General features: G+C 39.5%; 1 protein-coding gene across 8 annotated transcripts in view; it reads right to left on the bottom strand.

Annotated features, from left to right (window-relative positions):
- The window catches only part of pde10a (phosphodiesterase 10A), a 56,286-nt gene extending 40,712 nt beyond the window's left edge, over window positions 1–15,574 (bottom strand). For 4 of the 8 annotated variants that reach the window (XM_023963184.2, XM_023963185.2, XM_023963192.2 and 1 more), the window contains exon 1: window positions 14,829–15,448. In XM_023963184.2, the coding sequence (XP_023818952.1) occupies window positions 14,829–14,901 (73 nt within the window). In that variant the 5' untranslated portion in view covers window positions 14,902–15,448. Of the gene's footprint in view, window positions 1–14,828 lie in introns of all 8 variants that reach the window. The other 4 variants (XM_023963186.2, XM_023963188.2, XM_078931377.1 and 1 more) reach the window with 3 other exon arrangements.
- Between the last annotated feature and the right edge of the window lie 623 nt (window positions 15,575–16,197).

Genomic DNA, 16,197 nt, shown 5'->3' with positions numbered 1-16,197 from the left:
TAAAACAAAATTATTTTGGTCTCAATGAACTGGCCTCTTTTCTTCGTCAATTCCCAGATCCGTTTGTCGATGGATACAAACACAGCCCAGAAAGGCTGAACCTTTGGGTTGAAGTCTCACTTAAGGAGGGATGGGTCTGTCAAACATGTGAGGCTCCTGCGGCCGCTGGGTGAAAGAGCTGGAGATCAACAGCTGACCGACGGGTGAGCGGTCCGCAGCCAAGCTTGACTGTTCTCTCCTCTCGGCTGCTTTTTGCAAACACTTTCGGATATGTGCACCGAGCGTCGCCCGACACGAGGGCTGCAGTTGCAGCCTTCCCCTCCACGTGAGAAGACCTCATCCACTGAAGCACATCTCAGATTCAAGCCATTGTACCAGCTTTTTTTTTTTTTTTTGGTGCACACATGGATGCAAGTGAACCATTTACAGATCACATGCAACGGCACACAGGAGCACATCTACACGCATCAAATGCAGCAGACGCACACACACACTACAGAGACTTCCAGTCCCCTCCCCCAACTGAATAGTCTGTTCTGACAATCCACAGGACAGCCGGAGCATTGACGTCAGAAGCAGGCCCATGAAAATACAGGGTCCCTGGGGGGCTGAGGGAGCTATGCACATCTTCACAGCTTGGCTTGCAACTAGTTCAACAACCAAAGAGCATATAACTGCCTCTGTTTACTTAAATGGAAAATGCCATAGTAAAAAAGCAGGTCCTTATTTGCACAAAGCCCTGCCATGTTCGGATTTGCATGCGGCCGCAGTGCAGCTCATCTGATTCGTGACGTCAATGGACGTCACTGCACCGTGATCCATTAGGACAAATGTGAGATGGGTGCATAATTTAAGCTCATGGAAATAACATATCGCGGCACACCATTACCTGCCCCCCTGCAACCCTCATTATTGCCATTTTGACTAAGCGCTGTCAGACTGTACAGACCCACAGGAAAAGGCTTGTTTCCCCCTCAGACGCCCTCAAGAGAAAACATGACATCTTTGTTTTCGCTTAAAGTTATGAAACGCATTTTATTTTTATTTTTTCACAAGAGGCTTCATCAGAGAAAAAGAGTCATGTCATTGTTGTCTCTTAATAGGAATTCTACAAACCTTCTGAAACCATTAAAACGCTATAGCATGAGAACCACTTTTTATAAATGCAGTTAGATATGAATTTGTAGCCTATGTCTAATCAGCCATATGACTGTTGTGAATCTGACACTTGATACCTGGATTTACCCAGCCCCACCATGCGGTAAAGGTGCAATATCAGGGTGTGCTTAGATTTTGGGGTGACTTATCTCCCTGAGCCCCTAAATGCGCAGAAAACCTGCTATCACCAAACAAGTTCATCTATATCTGTTCTCCCCTTTGATCTGTTTTATAAGTTTGATGTTGAATGCTCTTCCTGACACTACCCTCTGCGTTTACCCGGCTTGGGACCAGCACAAGCAGGACACTGGCTTGGTCCCTGCTGAGGCTGCATTTATTTATTTATTTTTCCTGTTTATGTCTGTCCATTTGTCCATCCTTACGTTATTTTGGTCTTTTATTTTTATTTTATTTGTGCATTATGTTGTCTTTTGTGATTCATCGCATTTAGGGGGGCATTGCCCCCAACCTGACCATGTCTATATCCGGCCTTGTTGCTCTTCCTGTCTTTTATTTTATGTTCAAATTTCGTAGCTTCTTATTTTTTGTTAGTTTGCTTCTTTTTTATTTTTTTTTATGCTTCTTTTTGTTTTGTTTTTGTTTTTTGCAGACCATCGCGTTTGGGGAGGGGTATGCAACCCTTTCCCATGTCTATATCGGTCCAGCACAAGCAGGACACTGGCTTGGTCCCTGTTGAAACTGCATTTATCGGTCTGCATTTGTCTGTCCATTTGTCGGTCCGTCCATCCTTACATTTCCTTTGCCATCTTTTTTATTTTGGAATGTGTTTCTTTATGTGATATGTTGGGTTTGTTCATTTGTTTGTTTTTGTAATTCTTATTTCTTTAGTTAATTTTTTTTGTTTTGTTAGAAAAAATTGTCATAACTTTCGGTAAAAATGACCCTTTTTTGTCTTTTATTTACCTATTTTAGCAACATTTCAAACTAAAGTACCTCATTTTTGACAGGTTTCTTTTGGTCAAAAGTCACACTTTTACCCAAACAAACCTCCTGACAGTTGGAAATAAACAATTTCTTCACTTCCTGCTCTGTCAAATCTGAATTTATGAGCGTTAATACCCTGTGGGGGATTTTGAGCACACAGTACTATTTGAACACGGAAATGATAGTTTAAGTGAAAACTAATTTCAAATGAGTGACAACTTGATTTGAGCAAACAAATAAATTTTTTATGTACACAAGTTTAATTTCCCTGTTTGCTCTTCACTATTTAGCCGCTCAGTGATTCACCTTTCTGTGGTTGGTGCGCTTAAACATGTGATCTCAGTGCACATGCTCAGTTCTGTCTGTGTTTATTGTATTCAAAAAAAATCTTTAGCATAAATTTTAACAAAATCATCTCTTGGAACAACATTTTTTTGTATCTTATGAAATACAAATTTATAAAAGCTCAAAATATTGTTAATTAATGCAATTTTCATTGAATATTCCAAGTTAATTAACCCTGTGAATGCATTACCTACCAATACACTTTTCTATTAGGTGGGGTCAAATTTGATAAATATGATTTTCCTCCTTAAACACTGTAAAAACATAAATATTACCAAATATGTTTGTCTAATTTAAATGTCTTTTTACACCTAAAACAAAAAATGACAAGAAACCTTTCAGTATTATATGATAACTTGGCTTAAGACAATAAATGTTTAAAAATATTGTCATGCATCTAGAAAATATATTATTTTAAGTAATATCACTAATAAAAAAAATGTATTTACAATTTACAAATATTTTTAACAACTTTATCCTAAAATGTGTACATTTTTTGTCTTATTTTATTTGGTCTAGAAATAAAGATAGATGGGCTGTTATAGCACCTAAAATGGGATGTTTTTTGGTGGGATAAATACAAACGTATGTATTCATATTAAATGTACTGACTTGAAACATATACTTATTTAAACAATATGCTTATTTTAAGACATAATTTCCAACTATCGGAGCAGTATACCCAAATATGATTGTTTATCGCTAATTTTAAGAGTAAATTTTGTCTTAAAAGTACAGGACATCTCACCTTATTTTGCAGAAGTTTTACCAAAATAAAATATACAAGTAATTTTGACAATTCTTTTTACTTATAACAAGGAAAACATTTGGTATACACTTAACATATATCTAAAAGAAAACTGACCCAAACCATCATAATTTATGTTATTATTATATTATGTTAAACATTAACTAAAAGAGCTTTTGCTAACTCATTTGTAATGGCAGTGGCGGTTCTACACTGACTTACTCCCAAGCGTCTTGCAGCAGAGGGCGGTGGTCACGTGCGTGTCGGGTCTGCCGTGTCAGAGCAAGGAATTGTGGGAAATAATCCCCATTGCCTGCTTTTGTCGAAATTGGGTTGAGCACCGGTGATTGTTCTGCCTAATTCCTTTTCATGTGCCTGTTTTACGTTGTTTCACTCTGAGTTATTTCATCTTTTTTTTTTTTTTTTTTTGCACCATAAGTGTGAAGAGCAAATAGTATGAAGACATTCTTAAGAGTCTGATGTGTCCGAACAAAAGTGTTAAGTGTCGGCAGCTGAAGCAATTTCAAATTAAAGGCTTCAAGCTTCCTCTTTGAATATCATAGCACAATATGTGCAACGCACGCATCGGGCACGGCAAATGCCGCCCCCTATGAAGTGCCGCCCTGGGCGACCGCCCACATCGCCCATATCAAAAACCGCCACTGTGTAATGGGTAGGGATAGAAAATCTAATACAATCTAGAACAGAAGGTGGCAGTAAGGTACAAAATCCAGCCTGAAGCAGTGGATTCATTTTTTGAGGGGGACCTGGTTGTGGATAATGGTGGCAAAAACGTATTAGCCGGATAGAGGTCCAGAACCAGAACACCCCCCACCCCCCCCACCCCCACACATTTCGGTTGTAAAACACTGGGATTTAAAAAAAAAAGTGATGCAAAGGAAGAAAAAAATGTAAATGACCTGGTGATTCTTTCAAACTGGGCTCTAATCGTTTCAAGGGACCTGTGGCCCCGCCCCACCCCACTCCCAGCATTGTGATCAAAATAATTTAAAAAATGTGTTTTCACACTCAAGTTGGCTCAGAATTATTTCAGCCTGGTTTGTATGGTCTTCTTGACACCAGATGGAGTTAAACTGGACTTATGTTTAAATAAAGTAGTGAGGGTCACATTGTGGCATGCTGTCAGATCTGGCAACGCAAGGAATTTTGGGATACCATTCCCATTGCCTGTCTGGGCGGATTGGAGCCTAAGTGTGGGTTTTTATCGATGTGTTTTGCTGTTTTGTTTTGTTATTTTTTTCCTGTTATGTTTACTTCTTTCTGCACAGGATGATAACCCATTTGTGATGTGAAACACTGTGTTTGAAGAATGAAACCAGAGTTTATTATAACTGATCTAAATCAATTTGGCTTTGCTGGGTTAGCAGGACTTTCTTAAATTTAAATTATGAGAAGTACCACATAAAATTAATTGACATCTAACGTTATAATTTAAGTTTAGATGACTCAACAAGATGATGTCAGATCATATCTAGTTTTGTAACCATAACTTATACAAATCTAGCTAAACTGCACCTTGATCATCATCAAGATAAAAAAATGATGTTGCACCAACATAATTGCATTCAGATCTCCCGACAGAAATGTTTATTGCTATAGAAACATATTTGATTTGGATGGAAATACTTTCCATAAATGTATTATGTTAAGCCAACATATGATTTTTTTAAGTGTATTTTCTTACAACTTGTTTTGAAAAAGGACTTTTCTTTCAGTGAAATAAGTTGCTAACAGTTTGAAAATCTTGTTACTTTTTTAATAATCCTTGAATATTACCTAATAATTAACTCAGCGCGTAATAGGTGCTTTTTTTTAACGTCTTTTTTTCCACCCAAATTCCCATCATGCAGAAGCTCACAGGTTGGGCTAATTTTTGAATCTATTCTCCAGCCCTAAATTAAATTGGCAGGTTTGATTCTGGAGATATTTTTCCATTTTCTGGATGAAACACAGCTTATGAGGCAGCTATATGGTCTGAACATGTTTTTGTTTAGTTTTGTGCATATATTTTCCTCAAAAATGTGAAGCGTTGCAGATGCAAAATTGAAAATAGTTTTCAGGGAATGTAACGGCGTCCAAAACAACAACGGTGCAGTATTTGCCTACTCTGAAGTCCATCCTCACCCTGTCTGTTAACAGACTTTTGTGTCGACCCATTCAGGTTGATGTAAATAATAATCCTTCAGTCAGTAAAGCAGAATTATTAAAGCATCATTTTTGCTACATATTTCAACATTTTCTGTCCTGATTTGAACTTTTTTCAAGTCCAGGTTCTTCAGAAATGTTTCCAGCTGCTAAAATGTTTAAAGGGATATGATTTTTTAAAGGCAACTTTTAAGCAAAAATGCTTAATAAATATAGAAAAATATTATCTTTTAGGTCACGAGATTCAAATCTGTCGTTATCAAGACATGATTATTTTAATCAGTAAAACAGCTTAGAAACAAAACAGCCAAATCAACTCTTGATGTGGGCAAAGAGGATCAGCTTACATATGGAAACGCTGCAACCAGGAAATGTTTCCTGCAATGTAAAATACCTGCAGGATCAATAGATGTGATTGTTTGAAGTTTAGACAATCACCCCTCTGGAAAATTTTAGATTGTTCCATATCTTTACCCTTTGAACTGAAAAATGTTTTTCCTTCATTTTTGTTCTAAATTTAAGACAAGAGAAAACCTTGCATGTGATCAGCACTTGCAAAAAAACAACAACAAAAAACAACCAAATCTTTATATTTCAGTACATTTAATTTACTGAATTAAAAGACTTACTTTGGAAAATTTACAAGACTTGTTAAACTTATTTAGCAGCCCAAAAGCACAGAGGGCAAGAAGGCAAGCTGGGGTAATTAATGTCAAAAATGTTTATTAAACAGCTAATGAGATACACTTTTTAGACAAGAAGGGATTTACAGCATTTATAGGATATTTAAGACTATTTTCTTATATTTTTCCAGCAGAAGTTATACATTCAAAAAAACAATCATCCCATCTGGATTTGTCCGCGCAGTCTTTCGGGTCCGACACGTCCCCTCTGATGAACACAAAGTGAACTTTTGCCCCCCCATTAAAACATGCTGTTTATTATGTTCCCTTATGCAGCGCCACATTCCAGCTGAATGACTTCCACAGAAAGAGGCATGCCAAGCATGTTCAAACAAATCAAGTCAACAAGTCCTATTTAATCCAAATGTGCAGGTACAGTCATCCACAGAGTCATCGCAGTCATTTACAGGCACACCCTCTGATAATTACATTATTCCGTGCAAACAGAGCCTTATGTAGTCGCAGGCTCTGATGTAGGAGGCCTGTTGGAGTGGAGGTTCATGTAAAAATTGTCCTTTTCTTGCAAAAATAGAACAAGCTGTTCAGGGTGTTTTTAGTTATTTATGCTTTAGAATGTAAAACAAAAAAATTTAAATAAAGTTTAAATTCTATTTTGGTAAAAACGTAACCTCTAATAAAACAGGAAAATGTGCTCCTTGCAGATAATTCCTAAAGAAGAGAAATGTTTCTTTTAACGGTCAATTAAGTGTGCAGGTTGCTGTTGTTTTATGTCTGCAGGGAAGAGCTCGTCTATGACTAAACGTTAACAGGAAAACCATGAGGTTAGCTTCTCTGGAAGCTGATGGGTCATGTGGACCACCTGTATTGTCAGGGCAAGGGATCCTTTGAAAAAATAAAATAAAACTAAATTGGATTTCTGGCTTTGCTCAATATATTTTTCAACAGCTTTAGCTGACTCTGAACTCCCTTATTTCTTTTTCATTTTGGGATAATCGAAACAATACATAACAAAAAATGTGCAATTGCTTCAGTCTTAAACATTTTGACCAGTGCAGATTTCAGGATGGAAATAATGGTATGATCCAACATTTACAATGCAGCAGCTGAATAAAAAGGGTGGAAAGTATCATCTGCTTGTGATGGCCTCACACTGACAAATTCAGCGGATCCCTGATGCAGCTCGCCGTAAAAAAGGACCTCAGACCCCCTCCTGCAAAAGCAGACGGCAGAGGCGCAACAGTGAGGACCAAAGAGTGCAAGACGGGAAAACGCCACAAATGTGGAGCAGCACGGAGGAGACTGCAGAAGGCGCATGAATAAAAAAAAAGGTGATGAAAGAAGTGTGCAGGGGTGGTGGTACAGTTAGTATGGGGATGGGGTTGGGGGAGGCAGCTTTTGTGCGTCAAAGCCGCAGCCAATGGGCAAGCTCGGCCAGCCGATGCTGCTGCTGCCACTCACAGCAGCCGCCCGGGCCTCATGTCCTCCACATCACAGGGCGGGCGCAAATTATGCCTGCTTCGACGTCTGTCAGGCACACATGCACGGCAAAATGTAGCCTCACGTCTCACTGACGCAGGGAAATGCTCACACACGGCTTCAGGATAAAACCCCAGAGAGGGAATTTTTACTTTAAGAATAGAGAAAAATCCTTTTTCTTTCCAATGAAACATAATGTATTTTATTATTGCCATATATTCTTGCAAATGCACCATTTCCATTTTGAAAAAATGAATTTCCATTTACTGTTTTTTGCAAATTAAAAACGGAAAATTTTCCCTTATTTCCCTGACGGTGAACCAACAGCTGCCTCTCTCCTGCATATGCAAATCCATTTTTTTCATAGGTCAGCATTTCCGTTGGAAACACTGATCTGACTATCAGAGCCGTGTTTCTGGAGGATTTTGGAGAATGAAGATGAGTGTGTGATCAGAGCTCCGCGGGGCAGGAAAACCAAACCTAAACAAACGCTGCTTGTTGGCTCTGCTGACGTCATGCAGCCGCTCAAAACGCTTGACTGTGCAGTCTTGTCAAAGTGCAGTCAAAACAGTACTGGAAGGGCAGAGGATTTTTTTTGTACAAAGTGAGCAAAAGATCTGCTTCAGGGTTTTGGCTGTTTGTGGCCCAAAGCAAAGCCAGAGCAGCTGCAGCTCTGCTGGCAGCGGTCACATCCTATAGGTGCTTTGGCGAGCAGCAGGGTTGAGCCATGACCTCATTGTCTCCACATCAAATCATTGCTCCAACACACACACCACTTAGTGCTGGCTTTTATAGTGAGTTCAATGTAAAAAAAAAAAATCTCACCACTATTTTACTTTTTTTTTTTTACATTTAAAGATCCTTACAATTTAATGGAACAGTTTATGTATTTCAACTTTTTAGAATTATTTTTAACTATAATTCAGAATAAAAACGTTTTTGTTTTTTAAGTCGTGCTATTTTAGTCTAAAAAAATGTTAAAATAATAGGAAAACCAAAGGAAAGGAGAGGCTGGGATTATTATCTAGATAGCTGCCTGCTTGCAGCCATCATCAAAAGCCAAACAAAGTCAGCATTAATCATAGGTGGGAAATGTTTGCGATGACGAACAGAGCTGTCAGTCTTTCAGCATAGCAGACGTCCATGTGAGCCAAGACGGTCAAGCAGTCAGACGTCAAAACGGCTTCCTTATTACACACACGAACAGGCACTAGAATTTGTCTTTCACCCCGTCTTAGGCTAAATAAATTGTTGACTTGATCTTATTAACCTCTTCAGTCAAAGAATATTTGAATAAATTCAGTAATAACACAAAAATCTATTTTCAAAGTGTTCCCAGTGGTCTGTTAATTATGATTAAACCATTTAGAGCCAGAGCAGGAGTTGTTTATCAAAAATCCTGAGTTATAGGTAAGACCTTTTGGCGTAGAATGAGCCCTTCCCATCATTCATCTGTTTACACGCTAGCTTACAGCCCCTAACAACCACAACCGAACATTACTGGTGCAACAAAAATGACGAGCAGTAGAGTTTTGAGCCACATGCCAGCTCAGACGAGGAAAACAATGACGGTTACGGTTCTAGTAAAGACTGGAATGAAGCAGAGAGCTTGTGGCACGCCAAAGTAGTAGCTTCTATATAACACCTTTAAGCTATTTTCTGCTCCTTATTCACACTGATTTTAGTAAAAACACACTCAGAAAGGCGAATTTAAACTTAATTTTCTTAATATATGTCATCATAAAAATGCTACAAGAACATGTTAAAACACCGTTTTCATAAATAAAGAAATCTTTTAGTGGATACAAGTGTGAATAATGACAATAATGTGATTGTTTTTGGTAGAATTCATTTAGTTCTTGCCTCTGCATTTTCCTTTGATACTTTAGCCCCACCTAGAGCCTGCCTGTATAAAAAAACCACAGATCTGCACGGACATGTCAAATGATAAAGTTCAAGGGTTAGAATGGCAATAACTTTGTCAAGTATGCATAAGTGACCAAAAAAAGAGCAATACTGGGAAGTTTGGACAATCTGGCGGGAATCATTTGGGGCCCTGCAGTACACATTGAGGCCACCATGTGGTTTTCTGGCTTAAGCTCAGCTCAAACACAAGCTGCAAAAAAGAAGATGGATGTGAGAGTGTGTGTTTGTGCCTGTGGGGGTGAATGTGGTTTACACACTAAGTGCTCTATGGCGTCACAGGAGTTGCGCACAGCTGTGTCGGCTTCTGCAGCACTCACTATTAGCAGAGTGGGCACAAGGCCAAGCTAAATAGACACGCATGGTGCACCGGTGAAGGGCCATGCAGGTTTATGACGCTGGGGAGCAGCTTCAGTTTAATCTACGAGGACAAAGCAATCAGACCAATGAGCAGCCATGCTCTCAAACGGCTGAGTGCGGCACGAAGCCGCGCCTGGCCTTGTCCACGCTGATCTCCCGCCCTGTGGAGGAACAGGACCTCATTGTTCAAGTGGGTAGAGGCCATTTTGTAACGTTTCCTTGTGACGTATGGTTAATGAGTTGGGCGAGTGACTGGTGCTACAGTACAGTTTTAACCTCTAATGGTTGTGAGACATCAAGATAAAACCAAACAAAATGTAATATCAACAACAAAAACAACAAAATTTGTCATTTTTTCCTGGAAAATGCCCAAAATTGGTAAAAATGTTTAATGTTTTTACAGGTATCCATAGGGAAGCAACAAATCCGATAGTTTGACCAGAAAACCAGTCAGTTGGCTCAATTTAGAGTAACCAATTAACCTATGAAGCATGTTTTTGGACGGTGGGAGTCCCCGGAGAAAACCCACGTATGCACGGGGAGAACATGCAAACTCCACACAGAAAGGTCCCCCATTGGTGTTCTTCTTCAGAGCCCTAAAAATATTAAACAAGCTAAATTTTGCAAAACACAAGTTTGACACTTTCAACATAATATGCAAAGGCCTGCAGAAGGGATGCAATGATTCACTTTCCCCACAATTCAGTTCATCTATCCATCTTCTTTACCCAATGAGTCCCTTCCAGGGTCACATGGTCACCAGGGCCTGTCCTGGCAACTGTTGGGCAAAGGCGTAGTGCACCCCGGACGAGTCGCTAGACTGTAGATCAGATCTATTTTCAAATCAGTCTTTGAATTATGATTATGTCAATCTTTAGCAGGAAAAAAAAGACCTGTATTGATTTCTAGGACATAGTTTCTGCTGAGTGGCAGTGGTTCCTCAAAAATTCACCCCTAAGTTGTGGGCAGGACCATTGGCATGGAGCAACCCCGCCCCCTTTCACTCCCCTTTGCTGAGAGCTCGGAGCAGGGAGTTTGTGGTCCGCCTACATCACAAAGAAGCTCTTTTTTCAAATGTACGTTTTTTTTTTGTTTTTTTTGCTCCTGAATCACAACAATTTGAAAAAAGAAAAATAGAAGTGCAATTTAAAAAAAAATTTTTTTTATTTATAAATGTCCTCCATCATCAGAAAAAGTCTCATCAGGGGGAGGCATCAGGAAGACATGCAGAACGGGCTAAGTCTCCCAGCTGGTCTGGACTCAAGCTTAAAAGATGAGGATGGATGGATGGATGGATGGATGCATGGATGGATGGGGAAAATGTTATGATAGTAAAAAATATCCCCATAAAATTTGTCTTTGATTAATAGTTGTAATTTTGGGGAAAAACAGTTTCAGTATCAGAAATTAAATTTTTTTGTTGGAAAGAAAAAAAGGGTTGTTAACCTGCGATTGTAACCATCTTCCTTGTTCTTGATAAATTAACCTGGATCCAGTTTGGATCATGTTTACAGAAGAGCATCGCCTTTTTTAGTATTCTTTATCAGCACACTTTGCATTTTCTTTCCAGATGTCAAAGTTGCTTCTGTGAGACAAAAAGTCTTTTTTTTTGTCATCAGCAAAACAATCTGTGGTTTTCTAGGACTTATTTTCTGCAGAGCAGCAGGAGTTTGTTAGAAATTGGCTTCAGAGTTGTGAGCGGGACTATTGTAAGCCTGCCCCTTTCCCCCTCTCTGAAGCTGAGAGCTCTCTGTTTACACGCGTTTCCGCCAGCTAACAGCCCCCTCACACCCCCAACCTATCAGTAAGGGTGCAACAAAAATGCTGAGAGCTTGTGGTCCGCCCAGAGTATATTCCACATCACAAATACCATCTTTTTCAAAACTGTATTTCTTTGTCTGCTCCTGATTCACAACGATTAAAGAAATACTAATAATAAATAAATGATAATACTGATAATACTAATGAAATACTGTTGACAGTTTTTAGGGGGTGGAAAACAATGCTGATGGTAATGTTCTCTAACTGTGAAAGTACCAAGAAGAACCTCAGAGATCTTTTTCCAGAATGTCTGAAGGTCTCTGTAGATCCCTCAGGTTTTGCGGGGCTTCTCTAAAGCACACATGGGGATGAGGTGTATATTAACCCCAAAACAGAGGATTATTAAATGAGGAAAAACCTGTACTTTACATTAATATCAGAACATTTTTTCCCCAATGCAGGGATAAGTGTTTTTCATGTATGAGCACAATGAAATCATCTTAAGTGATATGATGTAATCTGGATTATAACAGATCATTTATGGAACTCACATTGACATCAGAAATCCTTACATGGCTGTTTTCCTTGTATTGTTTGCAGGGTAGACTTGTGTTTGTCAGTAAATTAAACACTACACTGAGGTAGTTTTCTCACCTGTCTTTGGTTTTGCTTCATTAATCACTGAAACGCACGCTTTATTTGTGCATTAGCATGATTTATTGTACGACGGGAGATAAAGAAAGCTTCCATTTCATGAAATCGGGATTGACTTTTGATGGGACAAGCTTTTGTGATGAAAAAAACAGATTCATATTTTCATGCTAAGTCTCTCTGACCATCCCCATGACTGGATTAAGACTTCCACATGCCACATGGTGTTTAATCTCAAAGTGACCTGACCTCCAAAAACAGTTTGTCACAGTTTGTTTATACGGTGTCTGTCTTTGGGTTTACACAGTACACAACAAGCGGAGGTGAAAAAACTCAAGTGTCCTTTAAGCGGTGAGTGCTTTGCTGTCACAAGTCCCATTCGTTCATGCACTCGCACGTTCACACACCGATGGTGGCGGAGCTGCCATGGGAGGCGCTAACAAGACCATCAGGACCGATGTGGAGTTCAGGGCCCCAAGGAAACGTCCAACACAAGGCAGGAACCAAACCTGCGACCTTCCCAAAAGAGGTCAACCACTCCATCAGCCGCCCATTTTGAACAAATGTAGTAAACTCAAGCGGGAAACTCAAAGACTTATAATAGTAAAAGTTAAAAAATAAAAAATAAACACTGATAAAAAGTACTCAAGTGAGCAACAGTTTAAAAATATATGATTTGTAGTTTGGACATTGATAACCAAATAAAGAGCAGAAGTTTTATCTGAAAGTTTACATTCAATGGAAAAAGAAAGAAGCCTCTCAATGTTTGCAGTATTTTTTGGCAACAACGAGGCTTTCACTGATGTGAAGAATAAATGAAGGATCCAGGATGTTGGATTTTTCCCCGATATTATCAGTAACCTGTTGGCCGATCTTTAATATCCTAATTTAAATATGACAATGAAATGTTCCTTTTACATATGCTATTTCAACTCAGTGGCCTAGTGGAAGAGCGTTCACCCTGAGATTGGAAGGTTTTGAGCTCAAATACTCTGTCAAGTCATACAAAGGGTTTTAAAAATGGGATTTAATGCTTCCCTCCTTGACACTCTTTAAAGTCCCACTCCCATCACATATTTTCAAAGCATCTTTTAATTATGATGATGCAGTTTCTCATAAAAAAAAAAAACAAAAAAAAAACAATGTTGCTTTTTAAGACAGTTTCTGCAGAGCGGCAGTAAGTTATTAGAAATTCACATCTGAGTTGTGGGTGAGACCGTCCCCCCTTCCCATTACTGAGACCTCTGTTTACTTGCTTTCCTGACAGCTTATAACTCCTCACACCCCAAACCTAACATTACTGGTGCTACAAAAGTGGAATATATTATCCAGCCATACAGTTTCTGTGGCATATGCCAGCTTGGACAAGAAAAACCAAGACCGACATGGATCTATTTTTCTACAAGTGGAAGCATGGAGCAGAGCAGAGACCTTGCGGCCCATCCAGCTTATTTCCACACAACAATTAAGCTCATTTTTTTGTCTGCTCCTGATTCTCAACGATTGGAATGAAAAATACTCAGAAATGCAAATTTAACCTCAATTTATGTCCTCCATCATCAGAAAAATCTCACAAGAGTATGTTAAAACATGATTTTCATTGGAGTGGATCTTTAAGGGGGTCGGAAAGAGGTGTTAAACCACCAAATGGTTCCTGAGCACCGTTGTGTCTGCAGCTCACCGCTGCTTCAAACGTGGAGAACAAATTTCACTCACCCAGGTGTGTGACATCAGCTAATGGGACTTGAACTTTCAGCAAGCAAACATAAAGCTTTCTGATCATCTCTAAGATTTTAAAACTCCTCCCCAACATGTTGTCGTTTTTACAGATGTGCTGATGAAAGAATAATCGACAAATTTACAAATAGGATCAAAGTAACTAGAAGTAGTTTTTCATCACAAATCAACTAAAATAGAACATAAACTGCTCTAAAACTAAATTTGTCTGCCATAATTGTTGATAATTAAACTGTGTTTTCTACCTCATCAGCCTTTTGTGAGACATTTTTATCAGCCTCAGCTGTAACTTTTTGATTCTATAATAATGTAGGAAATAGCTCACTAGATGTTTTTTCAGCCAATCACTTTTTGAAGTGTAAAATATTTGGGGAAAACTATTTGTTGAAACAGAACAAGGAAGTAGACTGGAGTTTTGAGGCGATGACAGAAGGGAGGCTAAAAGGAAAATTTCTAACAATTAAATGTCTTTTAGAAGAAAATCTTGTGTCATTGACTATTTTATTTTATAATTCCCAAGAAATAAAAACAAATGATGAATGATTAACATCCAGAATAATGGTTCGTTCAAAGTACATAAATAATAACTTCCAGTTCATGACTTTATATTAGTTTATGTTGAATTAATCATTAACTGGAGTTTCTTAAGTCAATCCCAGTTTGACCTGCTTTAAATTCAACAGACTTTAACTTCAATGTTTGTCTTATCTATTTTCGCCACGCGCAATAAAGGTACAATAAAAATAAAATGAAAGAAAACTTTTGACTCAAAAACTAAACTGCTGGAGATAAGGAAGTCTTTTTTTTACATAAAGTCTGGTTTTCTTATAGAAACATTTTCCAAAAACGGAAATAATGTACAGGAAATGTAACATCTCGCCTCAGAAAGTGTCACTTGTGACTGGAAATCCTACCTTGGTCGCTGCCTCGCGCAGGTTGGCAGTCCTCTAAGCCTCGCTCGACCGGACTTTTCCGTTTCTTCGACATTTGCTGCTCCCTTCCTCGGTGATTGATAGATCCACCACTGAGTCGATGCGCGCCGAGAGACGTGGAGGACCTTCAGCCCGCGGGGTATAAAACACATACAAGTGTCTGAGGGAGGCGGACGGACAGAATCTCAGCCCGATTCATTCAGATCCCATCTGTACCGAGCGCCCTTTTCAGCGGACCGCGCGCGCAAAGTTACCCTGCGTTGGCCAACCGAGCATCTGGAGAGGGTGCATGGAGGCATGGAACCGGTCCACTTCTGATTCCAGCTCTTTTAAGATGACTGTCCAGGACGGATTTTCTTTTTTTTCTTTGACAGATGAGAAATATTTGCAGCTGAAGTGATTTGTCGATCACGTGTGCGATGGATTAAACTCCAGTCTGATGGAAATTACGCACTGAAGGCAACTTGTTGCTCCATAAAAGAAGACCTCCGCGTGTTATTATTTTTTTTTGTAATAAAAACAGCGTTTGATTCTTTAAATTCCACGAAGGGTTTTGCTTCAATGGAGATCGGCGACGTCAGACTTGAAGTCTAATCAGGAGTGGATGACGCACGGCTGACACCACAGGAACTCTTTGGGTATCTTCAGACGCAGGGTAAACGAAGATTATCAGGACGTAGTCAGGCCTCTGAAGTAGGCTACACTAAACCACGTGTCCCCTTGGCAACCTTTGCGCCCCATGCCAAATTGCGTGGAGAAAAAACTCTCTGGTGGCAGCATTCTCCCATCCCGCCGTAGAGTAGAGCAGAAGTTCGTGAACTGCTGCGTTGGTTCTGTGCAGCTCCTTGTCTTTCACAACCGCCTGGCTTTGAGAAGAGCGCACTATATTTGACTATGACACGTTGTATGCAAATCATTGTGCTCCAAAAGTGAAAGTCCGATAAATAGAGCAGACTTGCAATGTCCCAGTTGAAGCAATCTTGGTTTGCTTTGCCTCGAATGCGCAAAAAAAAAAAAGAAGAGATGCGTGAGGCAGGAACCAGATTCTTGGCATTGCGCGTAAATGACGCAACTGCTTGTCTGCTTCTTAAAAACAGCTTTCCCTCCCCACCACTCATCAGACTCAGCTCTCGCGGATTCTTTGCGGGAACAAAGCTGTTGTTTGAGAGGAAAAAAATGTTCAAATTGTGAGTGACTTACTGCTTTGGCACATTAGGTTTTCCGTCAAGAGAGTGACAATTCCTAGGGGCCTGACCCCCCAGCTGGGGAAGATTCCCCTTACGCACTTCATTCTCCCGCATGCTGATTTATTTATGAGCCCCTCCGGATCAGGAAGATCGTTTTCTATTTA

This window comes from Oryzias latipes, chromosome 15, assembly GCF_053564925.1.
Source record: "Oryzias latipes strain Hd-rR chromosome 15, Olatipes_Hd-rR_3.1".
NCBI lineage: Eukaryota > Metazoa > Chordata > Actinopteri > Beloniformes > Adrianichthyidae > Oryzias > Oryzias latipes.
This window is presented reverse-complemented; position numbering and strand designations above follow the sequence as displayed.